The 15,221-nt window shown below is 44.2% G+C and overlaps 1 protein-coding gene across 1 annotated transcript in view; it reads left to right on the top strand.

The window, feature by feature from the left end:
• Window positions 1-4,270: 4,270 nt before the first annotated feature.
• The window catches only part of CS (citrate synthase), an 18,770-nt gene continuing 7,819 nt past the window's right edge, over window positions 4,271-15,221 (top strand). Inside the window, exons 1-5 of the mRNA XM_069079499.1 lie at window positions 4,271-4,496; window positions 13,001-13,051; window positions 13,636-13,743; window positions 14,320-14,385; window positions 14,992-15,123. Of these exons, the coding sequence (XP_068935600.1) occupies window positions 4,455-4,496; window positions 13,001-13,051; window positions 13,636-13,743; window positions 14,320-14,385; window positions 14,992-15,123 (399 nt within the window). The 5' untranslated portion in view covers window positions 4,271-4,454. The remainder of the gene's footprint in view (window positions 4,497-13,000; window positions 13,052-13,635; window positions 13,744-14,319; window positions 14,386-14,991; window positions 15,124-15,221) is intronic.

The following is a 15,221-nucleotide window of genomic DNA, read 5'->3' as shown; positions in this document are numbered from 1 at the left end:
TCAGAACTCATTTTCAGTTGCAAAAAACTGATTTATTGCAAAAACTTTTAATCTTTCCCAGATCAAAATAGAAACTTTCAAGGTGTACAGATACTTATCTTGCCAGGTAAAACTTTTCCAATTTGATTACTTAAGGGCTTGCAAATGCATTGTCTATTCCAATTCCTTTAGCTGACTTTGCTTCTAATTCATCTTGACAATTATGTCCTGTTAAATCATTCACAGAAAAAAACACAGTGACAAGGTAAAACATTCTCCTAAAATAAAATTTTGCTTATTTCCAAGTTATTTGTTTTCTGATTTAGACAAATCTCTTTCCAAGCTGGACAGAAGAGTTAATAGTTGTACTAGTGAAATTTTAACAAAGTTTCATAAAGTTAAATCCTAAGGAGCTGTAACCCCTAAAACTCACTAGGATATTTCAGCATTTATCTTTTTTGTTAATATAATATTTTATTTTCCCCATTACGTTTTAAAACAATTTTTGAAACTTTTTTTGTTTTGAGTTCCAAATTCATTTTTTTTTAAAGCAATCGGAGTTAAGTAACTTGCTCAAGGTTACACGGCCAGTTATTTCTGGGTGTGCTGCTGAGTATCTGAGCCCAGATTTGATCCCCAGGTCATCCCGACACAGGAGCCTGTGCTACCTGGCCACTCCTGAGTTCCAAATTCTATCCCTTCCTCTCCTCTCCCCTCCTCTCCTCCATTTTCCTTAACATGGTAAGCAAGCCAAAGTATGTTATACATATGGGATCTGGGATCGTGTAAAAACATTTCCTGGGGCAGCCAGGTAGCACAGCGAGTAAGAGCACCAGCTCCAGTGTTGAGAAGACCTGGAGATTGAATCCCGGCCTCAGACACTTAGCACCCACCTAGAAACACCTGGCCGTGTAACCTTGAGCAAGTTACTTAACCCTGATTGCTTTAAAAAGAAAATAAAAAAACATTTCCATATTGGTCATTTTGTACAAATAGACTCCTACTTAAGCATTTATAAAACATTCAAATCTCACTTTGGGAAACAGATTTCCTTTCAGTTCATATATCTAGGATCTAATTAGTTTGCAATGCTAAAAGTTTCTTCAGAGGGGGAAAGAATTGACTTCCTTCTTATTTGTCTCTCTCTTAGCATTTTCAATGTGGTCAGAATTAGAAACACAAAGCTGAGACTACATCTTTTGAAAGCTTGGAAATATTCTACAGAAGAAGTTTCTACTCTTTATACAGTTTTCATAACACTCTGAAAGTTTACGCATAGGGTCGGTGGAAGTCTAAGTTTGATGTAAAGGAGAACTTAGCATCTGAACTGACTCTCTTTTAGCCTTTAGAATTTGTAAAAGGTATCATTTAGTAGCCTCTGTTGTTGGCCATTTAGACTGACAGAGCTCAACAAGTACAGATAGACAGACCAGTCCTTGGGATTTTTTTTTCTCCAATTTTGCCAACATTATTCTGGAACTAGGCCTGATAATGACAACTGATCACTCTGTTTATGTCAGAATTATGTCATTATTTGGCAAGGGAATTCAGAGAATCTCAAAATGAAGACTGAATACTCGAGTTGGAATTGAGGCTTGGATCAATTTGATTTCATTAATGATAGGGAACTTGCTAACATCAGTTTAGAAACGGAATGGAAAGTTCAGAAAGGGTGTTTGAGACACTACAACAAGATCACAAACCACAGACTGTCAATTAGGCAGACAAATGTCTTGCTTATTTGCTTGCAGAAAATAAGGTGATGGGGTGTCAGATTTTGAAAAAAAAAATATCCTAGGCCTAGTTTAGGTATTTACTCAGAAATAGAGGAAGCCCTCCCTTTGAAATAGGAAGTTTTCTCAGTCACGAGAGATAAAAGAGACAGATAATGCAGAACCAAAATATCCAAAACATTAATCTGTTTCTATATTTTTCTCAATTTAAAGCACAAAGGTGCTGGGCTGCAACTTTATCAGCTCTTCTAGTTCTTCTACCTTAGAAGGTCTAAAATTTGTGTACTCACTTTCAGGCTGGAAAGTCCTTGGAGATGGTAAGAGTCTAAGCCAGTGGTTACCATAATTTTCACGGTCCTCACTAAGAGCCAGCACAGGCTATAGATGGACAAATAAAATTCACTTTATTTACTCACTCAAGAGTGTAACACATACATACACTACTAGTAAGTGGGCACAAACGAGCTCTCTCTCTCTCTCTCTCTCTCTCACACACACACACACACACACACACACACACACACACGTCCTACTCTCCAAAGTCAGTACTCTCCAAAGTCAGTAAACCAGAGAGATGTACTTGCTACAAAGCAGGGAAAAGGTATTAATTACAACAAAAGAGGAAAGAATGTGCCCTTGTTAGGACAGCCACTTACACCATACAGAAGAAAACGACCTTCTTTATCAACCAGTCAATAAGTATTTAATCAGCACTTGTTAAGGGCCTATGTGGTTTATTAATCAGGATAAGGAAAAGGGAGCACTTTGAACTATTGAGGTCCTGAATTTTCTTTTGTAGTCTTAAAGCCATTAGGGGGAAGGGAGCTACCTCCCTGAAAGAGTTAGTATTGTCAAAAGAGGCATCAGCAAAAAGAAAAAAAGAAAAATGTCAGATAGAGGACAAAATGGAGTGTTATGTTATTCTATAAATCCACTTTCAACAAAGGAAAGAGACATTTTGCTGAGACATCATATAGTAAAAAATAGCAATTATAAAACAAAATAGGAGCTACCTAATTATGTCAACTCTTCACAGACTACTTTTAGCTCCTAAAAAGTCCTCATTCAACCCTATGCAAAAATACCAAATAATAAATCTTGCAGTTTTCTTTACCACTTAAAGTCCACCAAATATGGGTTGTCCCTATCCGCCCTATAGTTACCCTCTCAGTCATCCCCTCTAAGGGTGCATCTTCCTCTTGGGTACACTAAAGAATCCCTGTCCTGAGGATTGCTTACTCTGTGGATGATTAACCAGAGAGAATGTATTCAGTGTGCTAGGGCTATGAGCAAGTCCTCTGGGACACCCTAAATTGGGGATAAATATTGACCGTTGCTGCTTTGATCATGCGGAGGAGGCAGCTGAGTTCACCTCCCTTCTCTTTGGAGGGATACCTCTTTCATTAGAAGCTTGGTATCATCTGGTCCCAAAGCCAAACTAACGGGGACTTGGAACATCATGAGTACCTCCCTACGTCCACTCCACAATTCAGTGATGGGTGGAGAAGTGTGCAGCGGGGGCTGCGGGGAACCAGAGATCCTTATTTTTGTTTCTAAGATGCACTGTTTGAGAGCCAGGTGCTCCCCGAACCAAGTCCAGTCCCAGGCAGTCATGTTCAAAGGGCTTCTTATGTTCCAATCAGCCTCGGCTAAGCCAATGAAAATGAGAGGCTATCTTCCAGTGCAATTGAAGTGACTGTGTTTTGGAAGAAGAGTCGTCCTTGGTTTTAAATCATTCATCATCCCATGACGAGAACAAGATAAAAGGACGTTATCACAGACTGAAGCCAAATAAAGGAAGGGTCCGCAGATTCTGGGGGAAGAAAGTGGGCAGCAAGAAGAGGCAATGAAAAGCAAGTCTGTGTAAGAAGGGCAGTTTTCAGCCCTTGCACCCCTGGTCTGATGAGGTGTGAGCGGTCTGTGGTCACCAGGAAAGCTGCCACAGCAAGAGGGCACTCTGGGGTCCAGGCCTGCTTTTCATGCATGCAGACACACATGTACACATGCATGTATGTATGCACACACATATGTGGGGGAGGGGCGCGTGTGTGAAGATCATCCTTAGGGCCCCTGGGTCGCTGGCACCAAGCTCAGAACTGACAGCCTATAGAGAATGCCAGGCAGGCTGGGCTGCTCTCTCGGTGATGTCATCAAGCTGCAGGATGACTTCTCCACTTAAGCCACTGACCTCACTAAGGTTATCTGAGGGGTGATGTCATTAGCCGATGACATTCTCAAGGGGGCAGGCCTGTCTGAGGGCACCCAATGGTGGTCCAGGTCTGGGGTCTTTTTTTTCTCCAGGTTTCTTCCAAGTCTTCACCTCCTGTCCTAGTTGGGTCCCTGGGCGAGAGCCCAGACCCAAGTTCTCAGGCACAAACGTAGACACCTATGTGCTCTCCCCCTCCTTTCATTACCCTATAACCCCACCAATCCAATCCTTTCTCCAGTCTACCCAGCCGCCGCACAGGCTCCGCCCCAAACTCCCCGCTTCGCCAATGTACTGTGAGGCGTGGTCCCCGCCATGGGGAGGTGGGGCCATGCTAATGAGCCCCTGGGAGTAGGCGGGGCTTCGGCGAGGACCCCGGGCAGGGCGCCGCCGCCGGTTTGTCTCCGCTTCCCCTCAGCCGCCTTCTTTCAACCTTGTCCACTCCTCGGCGCGGCCTCTAGTGTGGCCGCGGCTTCAGTTACTGCCGTGGGTCCCCCTCCTCCCTCCCTGCCCAGCGGCTCCCCAGGCTGTCCGCCATGGCCTTACTCACTGCGGCTGCCCGGCTCCTTGGGGCCAAGGTGAGTGACTGAGGCGCAGCGCGCTCTCCCGGTTCGGGTGGAGGCGGCTGCCAGGCCCGCGCGCGCCCCCGAACCTCCCCGCTCTGTCCCCTCCCGCCGTCCTCACGCCTTAAAGGGGCCGGGCCCCCGGCTGGAAGCCAAGCCCGGCCAGGGCGTCCCCCGGGCCATGTGCGATCGGCGGATCCCCTGCTTGCGGGGTGCGGGAAGCCGGCCACCCTTGGGCGGCCCGGGGCGGGACTGCCGTCGCTCCGTTCCCGGCGCCGGGTGGGGGTCCCGTAATGCGTGCGTGCGTGGGCCGGAGCCTCGCCTGCAGCTGGGGGTCCTGGGGTGGGGGAAGCGGCAGCGTGAGCACTGCTGGGCTGACGTCCGGGAGCCAGATGTGCTGTTGGCGGCCGGGAGGATGCTGGCGCCTGCGGCTGGCTCCTGCTTGATGCAGAGGCTGGAGGCTGTTATTCTGGGGGCCACCACATGCTTGGGCTGCCTCTTCCCTCCCCCCTCACCGCGAGGGACTGGGGTTCGGCAGAACGCTTCTGTACGATTCGGATAGGGCAGGGAGGTCATTGACCACCTAGGACAGAGCGGGATCAGCATTCTACCCATTATGCAGATGAACTAATTGAGGTACAGAGAAAAGGGTACGGCCAAGGTCACGTTAACGCGGTTAGCTCTGCCTCTCTCCTTTGCTGCCACTTGTAATCGGTACTGAGCCGAAGCTGCTTCCTTTGCAAAACTCTGAATCCTGGGCTCCTCCTTGCATGGCGTCTGGAGGCCGAGGAACTCTTACAAAGTCCTAGGTCGCACATGGGTGTGACCTTAACCAGGTCACTTCTCATCTTTGCGGGTCCATTTCCTCATATGTAAAATGAGAGGGAGTGGACCAGCTGACTTCCGAAGTCCCTTGCAGTTCTAAATCTATGAAACTCTTTGCCTCTTGAGCCATAAGAGTTTTGTCCTGTTTGTCTCAGGTTTCAAATTACCAGAAACTTTGGCTCTAGGTAAATATGCCCTTTACAGAGAAAATTACCTGTGTTGAAGCCCTAGCCTTCTAGCGTAAAGAAGGGAACAGTACTATGGTTGGTTGATCTTACCTTGTGACAGCTCACTTTCCTTACTAGGAAGGCCTGAAGGGAGAGAAGAGTTTGGAGTTTCTTGGTTTCGATATTGAGCCTGGTTGGTAGTTTAGGTTAGGTAGAATATGTGAGTTTTACCTAGAAGATAGTGGCCAGTCACTTGGAAAGTGGATAGTTGGCTATTATTTCTTATTGCTGCCAGGGAACAGGGTGAGGAGACCTCCTGGGAAACTTGGGCAAGTGTGCTGGCAGAGGAAAAGGAGGCGCTAAAATTAGCACATTCCTAAGCTGGTAATTCAAACCACATAGGTTAACTTCGTTGTAAAGAGACTCAAACTTATTTACCTTTTAAATCTAGTGCTGGAATTTGGCCAAACTACTTGTTTTATTTGGTAGCCTATTAAAGCTTAACCCAAGGAGCCCAGGCTTGGAATGCAGTGGAGTTTTTTGTTTTTGTTTTTTTTTTTAATGCTTTATTAACTTCTGATTTACATCATTCGTTTCTGCCAGATTTTGAGTTACAAATTTTCTCCCCGTTTTTCCCCTGCCCACCGCCCCAAAATAGCAGTCCCACAGGATATCCCCTCCTCCAATCTGCTCTCTCCCCTATTTTCTCCCATATCCCTTTCGACTTTTCCAGTGGATCTCTATGCCTCAGTGCCTGTATATCTTATTTCCCAATTACATGTAAGGTGGTATTAATAATAGTATATATATATATATATATATATATATATATACACACACACATATATATACATATATATATATTTGAATATTTGATTTTAAAACTTCAGTGGAGTTTTTTTGACCCTTAAAATGAACTACATTGGGGAAGAAGCACTGAGAGCAGGGGTCATGTGACCTAGATTGCAAGTAGCCTTTCATCTCTTCCTGGAAAACCTTGAAAATGTTCAGATTGCTCTGTCAGATGGGTCTGTCCCCTGCCTCAGTACCCCAGTGGTAGCTGAAGGCTTAGTCAGCAGTCATCATTATTTTTATATCTTGTGAGACTCAAAAAAGAGATCTGACTTCAAAGAAGTGTCCCTTAGACCTTTGAGTTTCAAGGTCGAATGTAACCTCTTCCACCAGGGTGAGGCTTCAGTTCCTTTTCCTGGGAGGTCCAAATAATTTCCTTTCATTCTGTTTTTCCTTCTGGCAAGTAGTTTAAATGATCCCTTGGAACCATAGGTGTGCCAATTCAGGCTTGAGATTTCGACCTCATTTATGTGAAATAGCTGATGCCTAAAGAGTAATGTCCATCACCTAGCTTTTCTTGGTGTTTAGACTAGTGATAAAAGTCTGTGAGTAACTACTTTGTGATGTGACTCAGCCTTTCTAGGTATGGCTTATTGTACCTGAATTAGATGCCTTCTAGGGAGTTGAACAGAGCTAGTCATTCATTTCTGGGCCCCTGAAGTCACTTATTTGGCTTTGCCACCACTATTGCTAAAAAGAATAATTTCTTGGCAGTAAGAAAATAGCCCAAAGCTCATTGTCTGTGGGGTGTTTCCTTTTCCAGTATGCCTGGATTAAGTGCTTTGCTTTCCCTTGTAACTTGCTGTACTCCTGCAGCATTTTCAGTGATTCCTAGAATGGAACCTTTAAGTCCTACATGGCACAATGCTAAGAACACTAGATTTGGAGTCAAAAGGACTCCAGTTCAAGTCCTGGCCCTGCACCTCTCACCCCAAGAGAAAACCTTGCCTCACAATGTCTCTAGGACTTTTTTCTTCATCTGTGTAAAATAGATTTGAACTAGATAACATCTGTAGTTCCTTTTAGCTCTAAACCTGAGATCCTATGAACCTGCAAAGTAAAATCAGTAGTGTGCAGTGAAACTTTTAAGAAAATAAGCAATTATGAGGCTTTATTAGTCCGCCCAGTGCAGAAATGGCTCTTTTACCTGAAATTTCTTTTTCTCCTCTGGGGGAGAATTGAACAATGCTGATGTGGAAAGAAGAAATACAATGGCTAAACATCCATTCTAATTTTAAACAGCTTTGTTTATTAGGAAGTACCACCTCATATCAAACCAAAATTGAGTCCCTTACTTTAACCCAGTTGTCCTGGTTCTCTGCCATTTTAATTCTTCTACATGATAACACTTCAAATATTTGAAGACAACTATCATACCCTAGCTTCTTCAGTATATTCTTTTTTTTTTGGAGGGGGGAAGGCAGGGCAGTTGGGGTTAAGTGACTTTCCCAAAGTCACTTGGCTATTAAGTGTTAAGTGTCCGAGGTCTGATCCTGACTCCGCAACTGGTGCTCTATTCACTGTGCATCTGCTTGAAAGGACTTGGGGTCTAGTGCTTGAATGAACTTTTTTTTTTTGGACTTTTTCTTCTCAGACTATCAGTGCAACTTTTGGCAACAGACTATAGAGTAGATAGTTGTGGAGTAGCACAGAGTAAACTACTTTGTGTGGTAATGAATTCCCCACTACTAGAAGTGTTCAGGTATAAGACGGGAGATCTGTGGGGTTTAGTGGACTATAATCTCATCGAATGGCTGGCATGTAGAAGAGAGGGATTAGGCTTGTTTTGCTTAGACCCAGAGGGAAGAACTAGGAAGTTTAAGCATCAATTTCAGGTGTGCAAAAAGGACGAATTTCCTAACAATTGTCGTTCAGTCATGTCCGACTCTTCGTGATCCCCTGTGAGGTTTTCTTGGCAAAGATACTGGATTGGTTTGCCATTTCCTTTTCTGGTGAGAAGGTGAAGTGATTTGCCTAGTGTCACACAGCTGGTGATGGTGAGGCCAGCTGGAACTCCGATCTTCCTGATTCCAGGCCGAGTGTCTATCCACTGAGCTGCCTAGCTGTTTCCTTCCTGACGGAGCTATCCAAAAGTTAAATGGGCTGACCCAGGGAGGTAGTTGGTGTATTCCCTCACTGGAGGGCTTAAAAGTAGAGACTAGATGTCCGTGTATTGGGAATAGTGTATTTGTGTTGGGGATGTCTTCTTCATGTGTAGATTGTACTAGATAACCCCAGAGGTCCCTCACAGTTCTGAGATTCTCTGAGCTTTTATGACCACTTGTTAGGGATGTTTTAAAAGGATGTCCATCAGGCAAGATTTGGGGCCAGGAGTCCCTTAACTGATTCTGTGCTTTCCTAGGGTGTATCTGAAATGGAGACTCAGGCCTTAAGTGTCCAGACAAGGAGTCAAGGAAAACTTCTAATCAACACCATTGTGAAATACAAATAATGAGTTAGTTCTTTGACCTGATTCTGAGGAGAGAAGTGCCTTTGTGCTGTCCTGGTTTGTTTTTCTCCTAATGAAGTTGTTCATCTGCCCTGGGAGCCATCTGCAGCACAAAGCTCCTCTCCTTAATTTAATAAAGAGCTATCCCTGCCTTGCTGGCTCGGCTTCTCTCTTCATCTGATAAAGAACAACAGATCTAGATCTGTTATTCTTGAAGCCTTTTGGGGTGGGGTGGGGTGGGGTGGATTGAAGGCATATGGGAAGAGCACTATGATCTCTGACTTGTAAAGAAAAGGTCTTAACAGTGGAAAGATTTGTGTCTACCTTGAACACCAAAAGAGCCAAAGGAGAGTCACCAGGACTTCCTCTTGTATGGTTTTCCTTGTTACAAATGGGATTCTCTTTTCTCCCAAAATTTCCATTAGAGTTGTCTCAGACCTCTGTGGACAGATATCTCATGCCAGCACCACGCCAGGGGAGGAGTCTAGTGGGTTGATTGAGGGAAATGTCTCTTACCATCAAGAAATTGACCTATTGGGTAAGGTGAATGAATGAATGCCTGACTCACCTGACAGCTGCTAGTACAGTGACTTTCCACGTGGTCTGTGCCTGGTGGCCAGGGCAGGGGGTCAGAGCACAGGCACACCTTCTTCAGAATTATGGGGGAAAGGACAGCACTGACCAAAAGGTTTGGGGCCTGGTCATTGACTTCTGCTCAAACTTAGAGCCAGTGTTTACAGGGGTCAGATAGCAATTTCTGCCAAGTAAAGTAGGATGCAGATTCTTTCTGTGTCTTGAGGAACAGCCCATTTCTCAGGATCAATTCTTTTTTTCTATGTGGTTGGCACTGCCTGTAGAGATTAAAGGGCAGTTGAGTCAACTCCTTGGTATGAGTACTTTCTTTTCTCTGAGGATCTTCCTTCTATGAAACTCCATTTACTAGGGAAACTAAAGAGGAACTTCCTGTTGCCTAACTGCAGAGGATCCTGTGAGTTTGTAGTAGTGGTCCTCTAAACCCTGCTTGCCTTTTCCTTGTCTCAGAATTCTGGAAAGATGGTGACCTGACAACAAGGTGGTAATTCACCATCATTCCACATTCCATAAAAATAAAGTGCACCATGCTTTTGTGTAGTGAGGCAGCATGGCACAGAGAATAGATAGCCAGATGCAGCATCAGAAAGACTCCCATTTAAATCCTGCATCTGCCCTGTCACTGGCCATGTGATCACTGTAAGTCACTCAGCCTCTCATGGTGCCCTGGCAACTTTCTGGGGCTACGTAAATCACAGAACAGTTGTCAGTCTGAGTTGGTAGCTGCCGTTTCCTCACCACCACCACCACCTTTACTCCTGCCTCCCACCCTGAAGAAATCTACATTTGTGATGTGTTAGACTTTTCAGAACACCTTCCTATATTGTCTCTTTTGTTCCTCTTGAGAATCCTATGAGGAACTGGAAAGTACAGACCCAGATGAAGAAATGAAGATAAAGCAGATTAGCTGCTTTGACTTCACAGCTTGAGTAAAGGAAGCTAAATCTGGAGGACAAAACAAAAAAAACAAAAGACAGCTGTAGCTGACAGACTAGCCTGGCAGGTTGGACTAAATGACCTCTAGGTTTCTTTCTAGTATATTACCATGTTTGTGATAGTTCTTTGAGGTAGGCAGGGCAGATGGTATGATCCCCATTTTACAAGATAAGAGAAATGAGGCTGATCATCAGAAGACTGTGACTGGCCAGAGCTGCCTTGTTAAAGGCTTCCCTTTATAAACATGGGCCTAAACAACAAGCCAATGCAATACAATTTTGTATTTAAGTTATATTTATTCCCCTCTGCTTCTCTTGAGCTGTAGGTTTTGATATATGTAAATAGAACTCAGCAGGATAAAATGAGATGGTTTAGTTTTCTGGGCCTGAGCTCTTGATGACTTTTGGAGATCTTTTCTAACTCTAGACCTGTGATCCCATGAACTTGTAGAAATGGCCATGGATACTCGCTACCCACCCAGTGAATCCACAAACACTGACCAAGCTCCTGAGGACACCAAGCACTGGTTTACATTCACTTGTGGGGAAATCCTGTACATATATAAGTGTATGCAGAATAGACAAAAGAAATTTAGGAAAGGAAATCAGAAACAGGAAGATTGAGGAAGGTTTACTTTATGAAAGGTCTTTAAGGAAGTAAGGGATTCTTCCAGGCAGGTGTGAAGGGATTGTGTTCCAAAGACGAAGGTGACTAGTACAGAGGCAGGTGGAGTACTGCCTGTGATCTTGAAGTCATGAACCCCAATTTCCTTATCTATAAAATGCGGAAATTAGACTTAATCTTAAGTACCTTCACTTCTGACTAGTCCAGTGACTAACTACCTGGGGCTTAGAGTGTCTTGCCTTAGCCAAGGTCATGGTGTAGTTTGTATATGGTACATAGATTTTTAGTTTAAAGTATGTATTCCCTCCTCTGTTTTCTCCTCACACCCTAGCTGGAGGTCAGCAGGAAACACTGAAGGGGACACCTGTAAGTCCACTGGCTAACAAGCTGAAGCTTCCCTTTTAAGTCGAGGTGGGGTACCTTGGTGCTGGTTAATCAGTTCAGTTTATCTGCTCTTCTGTTTGAGTTGGGCATATCTCTTTCCCCCACCCCTGCAGGAAACGGGTATGTGGTGGATTCAAGCCAATCTTTGCCCCAAATTCTTTGAATGTTGAGGAGAGCCCACCCACTCCTTTCCTCACTTTTTGGAATTAAGTGCCTGAAGTTTTCTAGGCCCCTTAAGACCTCCTTGGAATCACTATATTTCTCTAGTGGGCTTTTTTCCATCTTTAAAGTTTTGTAGGTGGTAATCACCATGTTACACTCCTCACCCTCATAGAAAAGTGTTGGACTTAGCAGTTGTATCAAATTTTAATAAGTTTTTTAAAGATTCATTGACTTGGATAGCTGCCAATCTGGGAAAACAGGTGATAAAATACACTCACCTACTGTTGGTAGCAGTGAGCAGCTAGTAATGTAGAATATTGCAGATATTGCCAGTGGCAGTCTACTAGGTCAGTTTTGCTTAGGTATTTTCTTGCTTCAAGGCCTGGGGAAGGGTGGGGGATACAATACCCTAAATGGGAGGAGCAGTGAAAAGGGATGGCGTCTGGGAAATGATTGGTATTAAAAAACCAGAAGGCATTAGTATGACTTAAAAAAACATTGTGTTGGCTTGGCTTCTTGTTTAGGACAATGCTTATAGAATAGTTGATGGATAATAAGGGTCTGTCTTTGGAGAAGGACATAAGGAAGTGATGAGAGAAAAGGCCAGTTAAGCTGGGGTTGTCTCAGTGAACTGAGAACAGCTGTTATGATATCCTTAGTATTCTTTGGGAAGGGGGAAAATGTCTGAGTTAATTCTGAATAAGTTTATCAAGGAAATTGTTAGTGAGGTGTGAATGATGACCATGTTATTGGTAGAAATTATGGTTATAACCCCTAATTCCCAAGTTTCATTTAGACTGGAATGCTGGATCAGGTGCTCCCTTCATACTAAGTCTAAAATATTCTCAGGAAATCACTTGGCTGTCTGTATTCCTCTCTCCTCAGTTATGGGGCAGCCTTACTTTCCGTGCTGAGAGATTCTAGGTATTTTTCTTTTCCTGAAAGTGAAATGCTCTGGGATGTGAGCTACTTTGGATCCGGAACACATTCCCTTTACTTTCTTTTCCCTAAGAGGGTTGAAAACAATTGTGCAAAGAGCTGCTTTCCACTTCACAGGCTTTCTTTAAAAGGCTTACCAATAGATTATATGTACTGGAGCTGCTTTACCAGCATCGCTAGGAACTTTGCTGTACTTGCTTTTCTCATTGCAGTTGAGTAGGGGCATTGACTAGTAGGTTTTTGGATTTGACTTTTGATGAGGCAGGCTAGCTGCTAACCCTGTGCTTTTCCATACTGTGCTTCCAAAAGGCAGCATAAGCCCTGCCTAACTGGCCCTTGCTCCTGTGTGCAGCAAAGCCCTGACCTGGAGCCCAGATGACAGAAACTCCCTCCCTTCAGTGAATACTAAGAGGGCTGTGCTGCTCCCTTTGGCCAAGTACTTTGGTGGCTGTTCCCTAACTGGTCGGGGGACGGCTCTTTTACATTTTTCTCACGTCTGGTCTATTTCTAGGATGCCAAACTGGGGGTGGGAAGGATAGACAATGTTCCTTTTGGTTCTCACCTTTTCTGGTTTTTGTTTTCCCTTGTAGAATGCATCCTGTCTCATCCTTGCTGCCCGCCACGCCAGTGCTTCTGCAACAGTAAGTCTTGGTACGGGTCTGAAGATCGGTAGGGACTGGGGGGATGAGGCAATAGGACTCTCCTTGGTCAGTATTGATTCAGAGCAATAGCAACAGCGTCCACCTCGCCGGGTTGTTGTGAGGATTAAATGAGATAATATTTGTGAAGTGTTTTAGCACAGTGCCTGCCACATAGTAGGTGCTATATAGATAATGCTTATTCCCTACTCTTTCCCTTAACCCTCAGTTTCCTCATTTGTTTACTAAAATTAGTACTTGTACAATGCCCTCACTGTATTTCTATGCTAAAAGTACTTGGTAAACCTTAAGCACAATATAATTATGGAATTATTACTTGACTTTATTTGGAAATAGCCTTTATCTGTCTTCTAGAAGACTAGCTTCAGAAACATTAACTGGTTTAAACAAGAGTTTAGGTTAGGGACATCAAATTGGGGTGTGCTCTGGTTTGACTAGGTAGTTAAGTCAGTTGCTTTGCTAAATATGTGTTTCAGTTCTGAAAGAGGAGGGATGGGCATTCTTCTGTATTTTGTGGTACCAGTTCATTAGCTTTTTGAGCCTTGGCCTTGCATCTTTCCTCCTAGAATCTGAAGGATGTTCTCAGCGACATGATACCTAAGGAACAAAGTAGGATCAAGAACTTTAGGCAGCAGCATGGCAAGACTGTAGTGGGACAAATCACTGTGGACATGGTAAGGGCCTCTGGGTGCCGCATTGGGAGAAGCATCCAGCCTTATATCACAGTCTTGAATCTAGGCCCCTAGAAGAGGGGAAAATAAGCTTCTTCTGTTGCTTTTCAGCACCTTGTAACCTTCACCCCTTCTCTGGAGTTTTCACTTTGCTTATGAGATGATGATAATGATGCTGATACTATCAGATGATATCTCCCAGCCATTCAAATGCAGCTAGTCTGAGTAGACCAGAAAGCCACTTTCTTCAGTCACTGGACCCCAACCCTCGTCCTTTTAGAGAGATTTTCCTCTTTCTGTTTTGGGAATTGGGGGTAATGCTGCTGCACTGACAGTAAGCAGGGGCTTTGAGGGAGCCTGGATAATATCACCTTTGAGCTTCCCTGCTCCATTTCACACTCTCACCATTCTGTATGGAGTCAGTTTATTCCTGCCTTCTAGTTGATGGCTCTACAGAGAGTCATTTTGGTCTTCTTTACATGGCTGGTTGTGGGGGAGTAGGGAATACCTTTATTTTCTGGGAAGTTTTCACAGAACAAGCTTGAATTATGCCTATTTTGCTTCTGGTTATCTCTTTAGATGTATGGTGGCATGCGGGGTATGAAAGGATTAATATATGAAACATCAGTTCTAGACCCTGATGAGGTAAGAACTTCTTAAGTCAGCATCCTTCAATAATTGTGCAGAGGCGGGGTGACCGGGTAGCACAGCGAGTAAGAGCACCGGCTCCAGGGTCAGCATGACATGTGAATCGAATCCAGGCTCAAACACTTAGCACCCACCCAGAAACACCTGGCCCTGTAACCTTAAGCAAGTTACTTAACCCCAATTGCTTAGGGGTGGCCAGGTGGCTCAGCAAGTAAGAGCACCGGCTCCAGTATCGGGATGACCTGGGGATCAAATCCGGGCTCAGATACTTAGCACCACACCCAGAAATAACTGGCCATGTAACCTTGAGCAAGTTACTTAACCCCGATTGCTTAAAAAAAAAATAATTGTGCAGAGGTCTGGATTGGGTGCTGTTTGGAAAATACGGACATGGTCTTTTGTGTTCTTATGATCTGGTTGGGTAGACAGACTTACATATACATTAACGAGTTGAAGTCCTTATTAGGAAAGCTAAGCCAAAAAGTAGGCGAGGTTAGAATAAGCAGATCTACTGATCGTTTGTAACAATGCAGTACTTGGTGTAGTATCTTTCCAAACTGACAAATCCACAAGGGTGTAATTCTCATTCTTCTTTCTTTCAAGGGTATCCGTTTCCGTGGCTACAGTATTCCAGAGTGCCAGAAGTTGCTCCCTAAGGCCAAGGGAGGGGAAGAACCCCTTCCCGAGGGTTTATTCTGGCTGCTTGTGACTGGACAAATTCCAAATGAGGAACAGGTAAAGCAGGAGGACACTTAGCCCTCCTTCCACATGCACAGGCAATATACTTTGTCTTTCCCCTCCCCCTTTTCTCTTTATACTGGACACTTAATCCT

Source organism: Petaurus breviceps, unplaced genomic scaffold, assembly GCF_028583685.1.
Source record: "Petaurus breviceps papuanus isolate PSGF00001 unplaced genomic scaffold, PetGlider_PUasm1.0 154, whole genome shotgun sequence".
NCBI lineage: Eukaryota > Metazoa > Chordata > Mammalia > Diprotodontia > Petauridae > Petaurus > Petaurus breviceps.
This window is presented reverse-complemented; position numbering and strand designations above follow the sequence as displayed.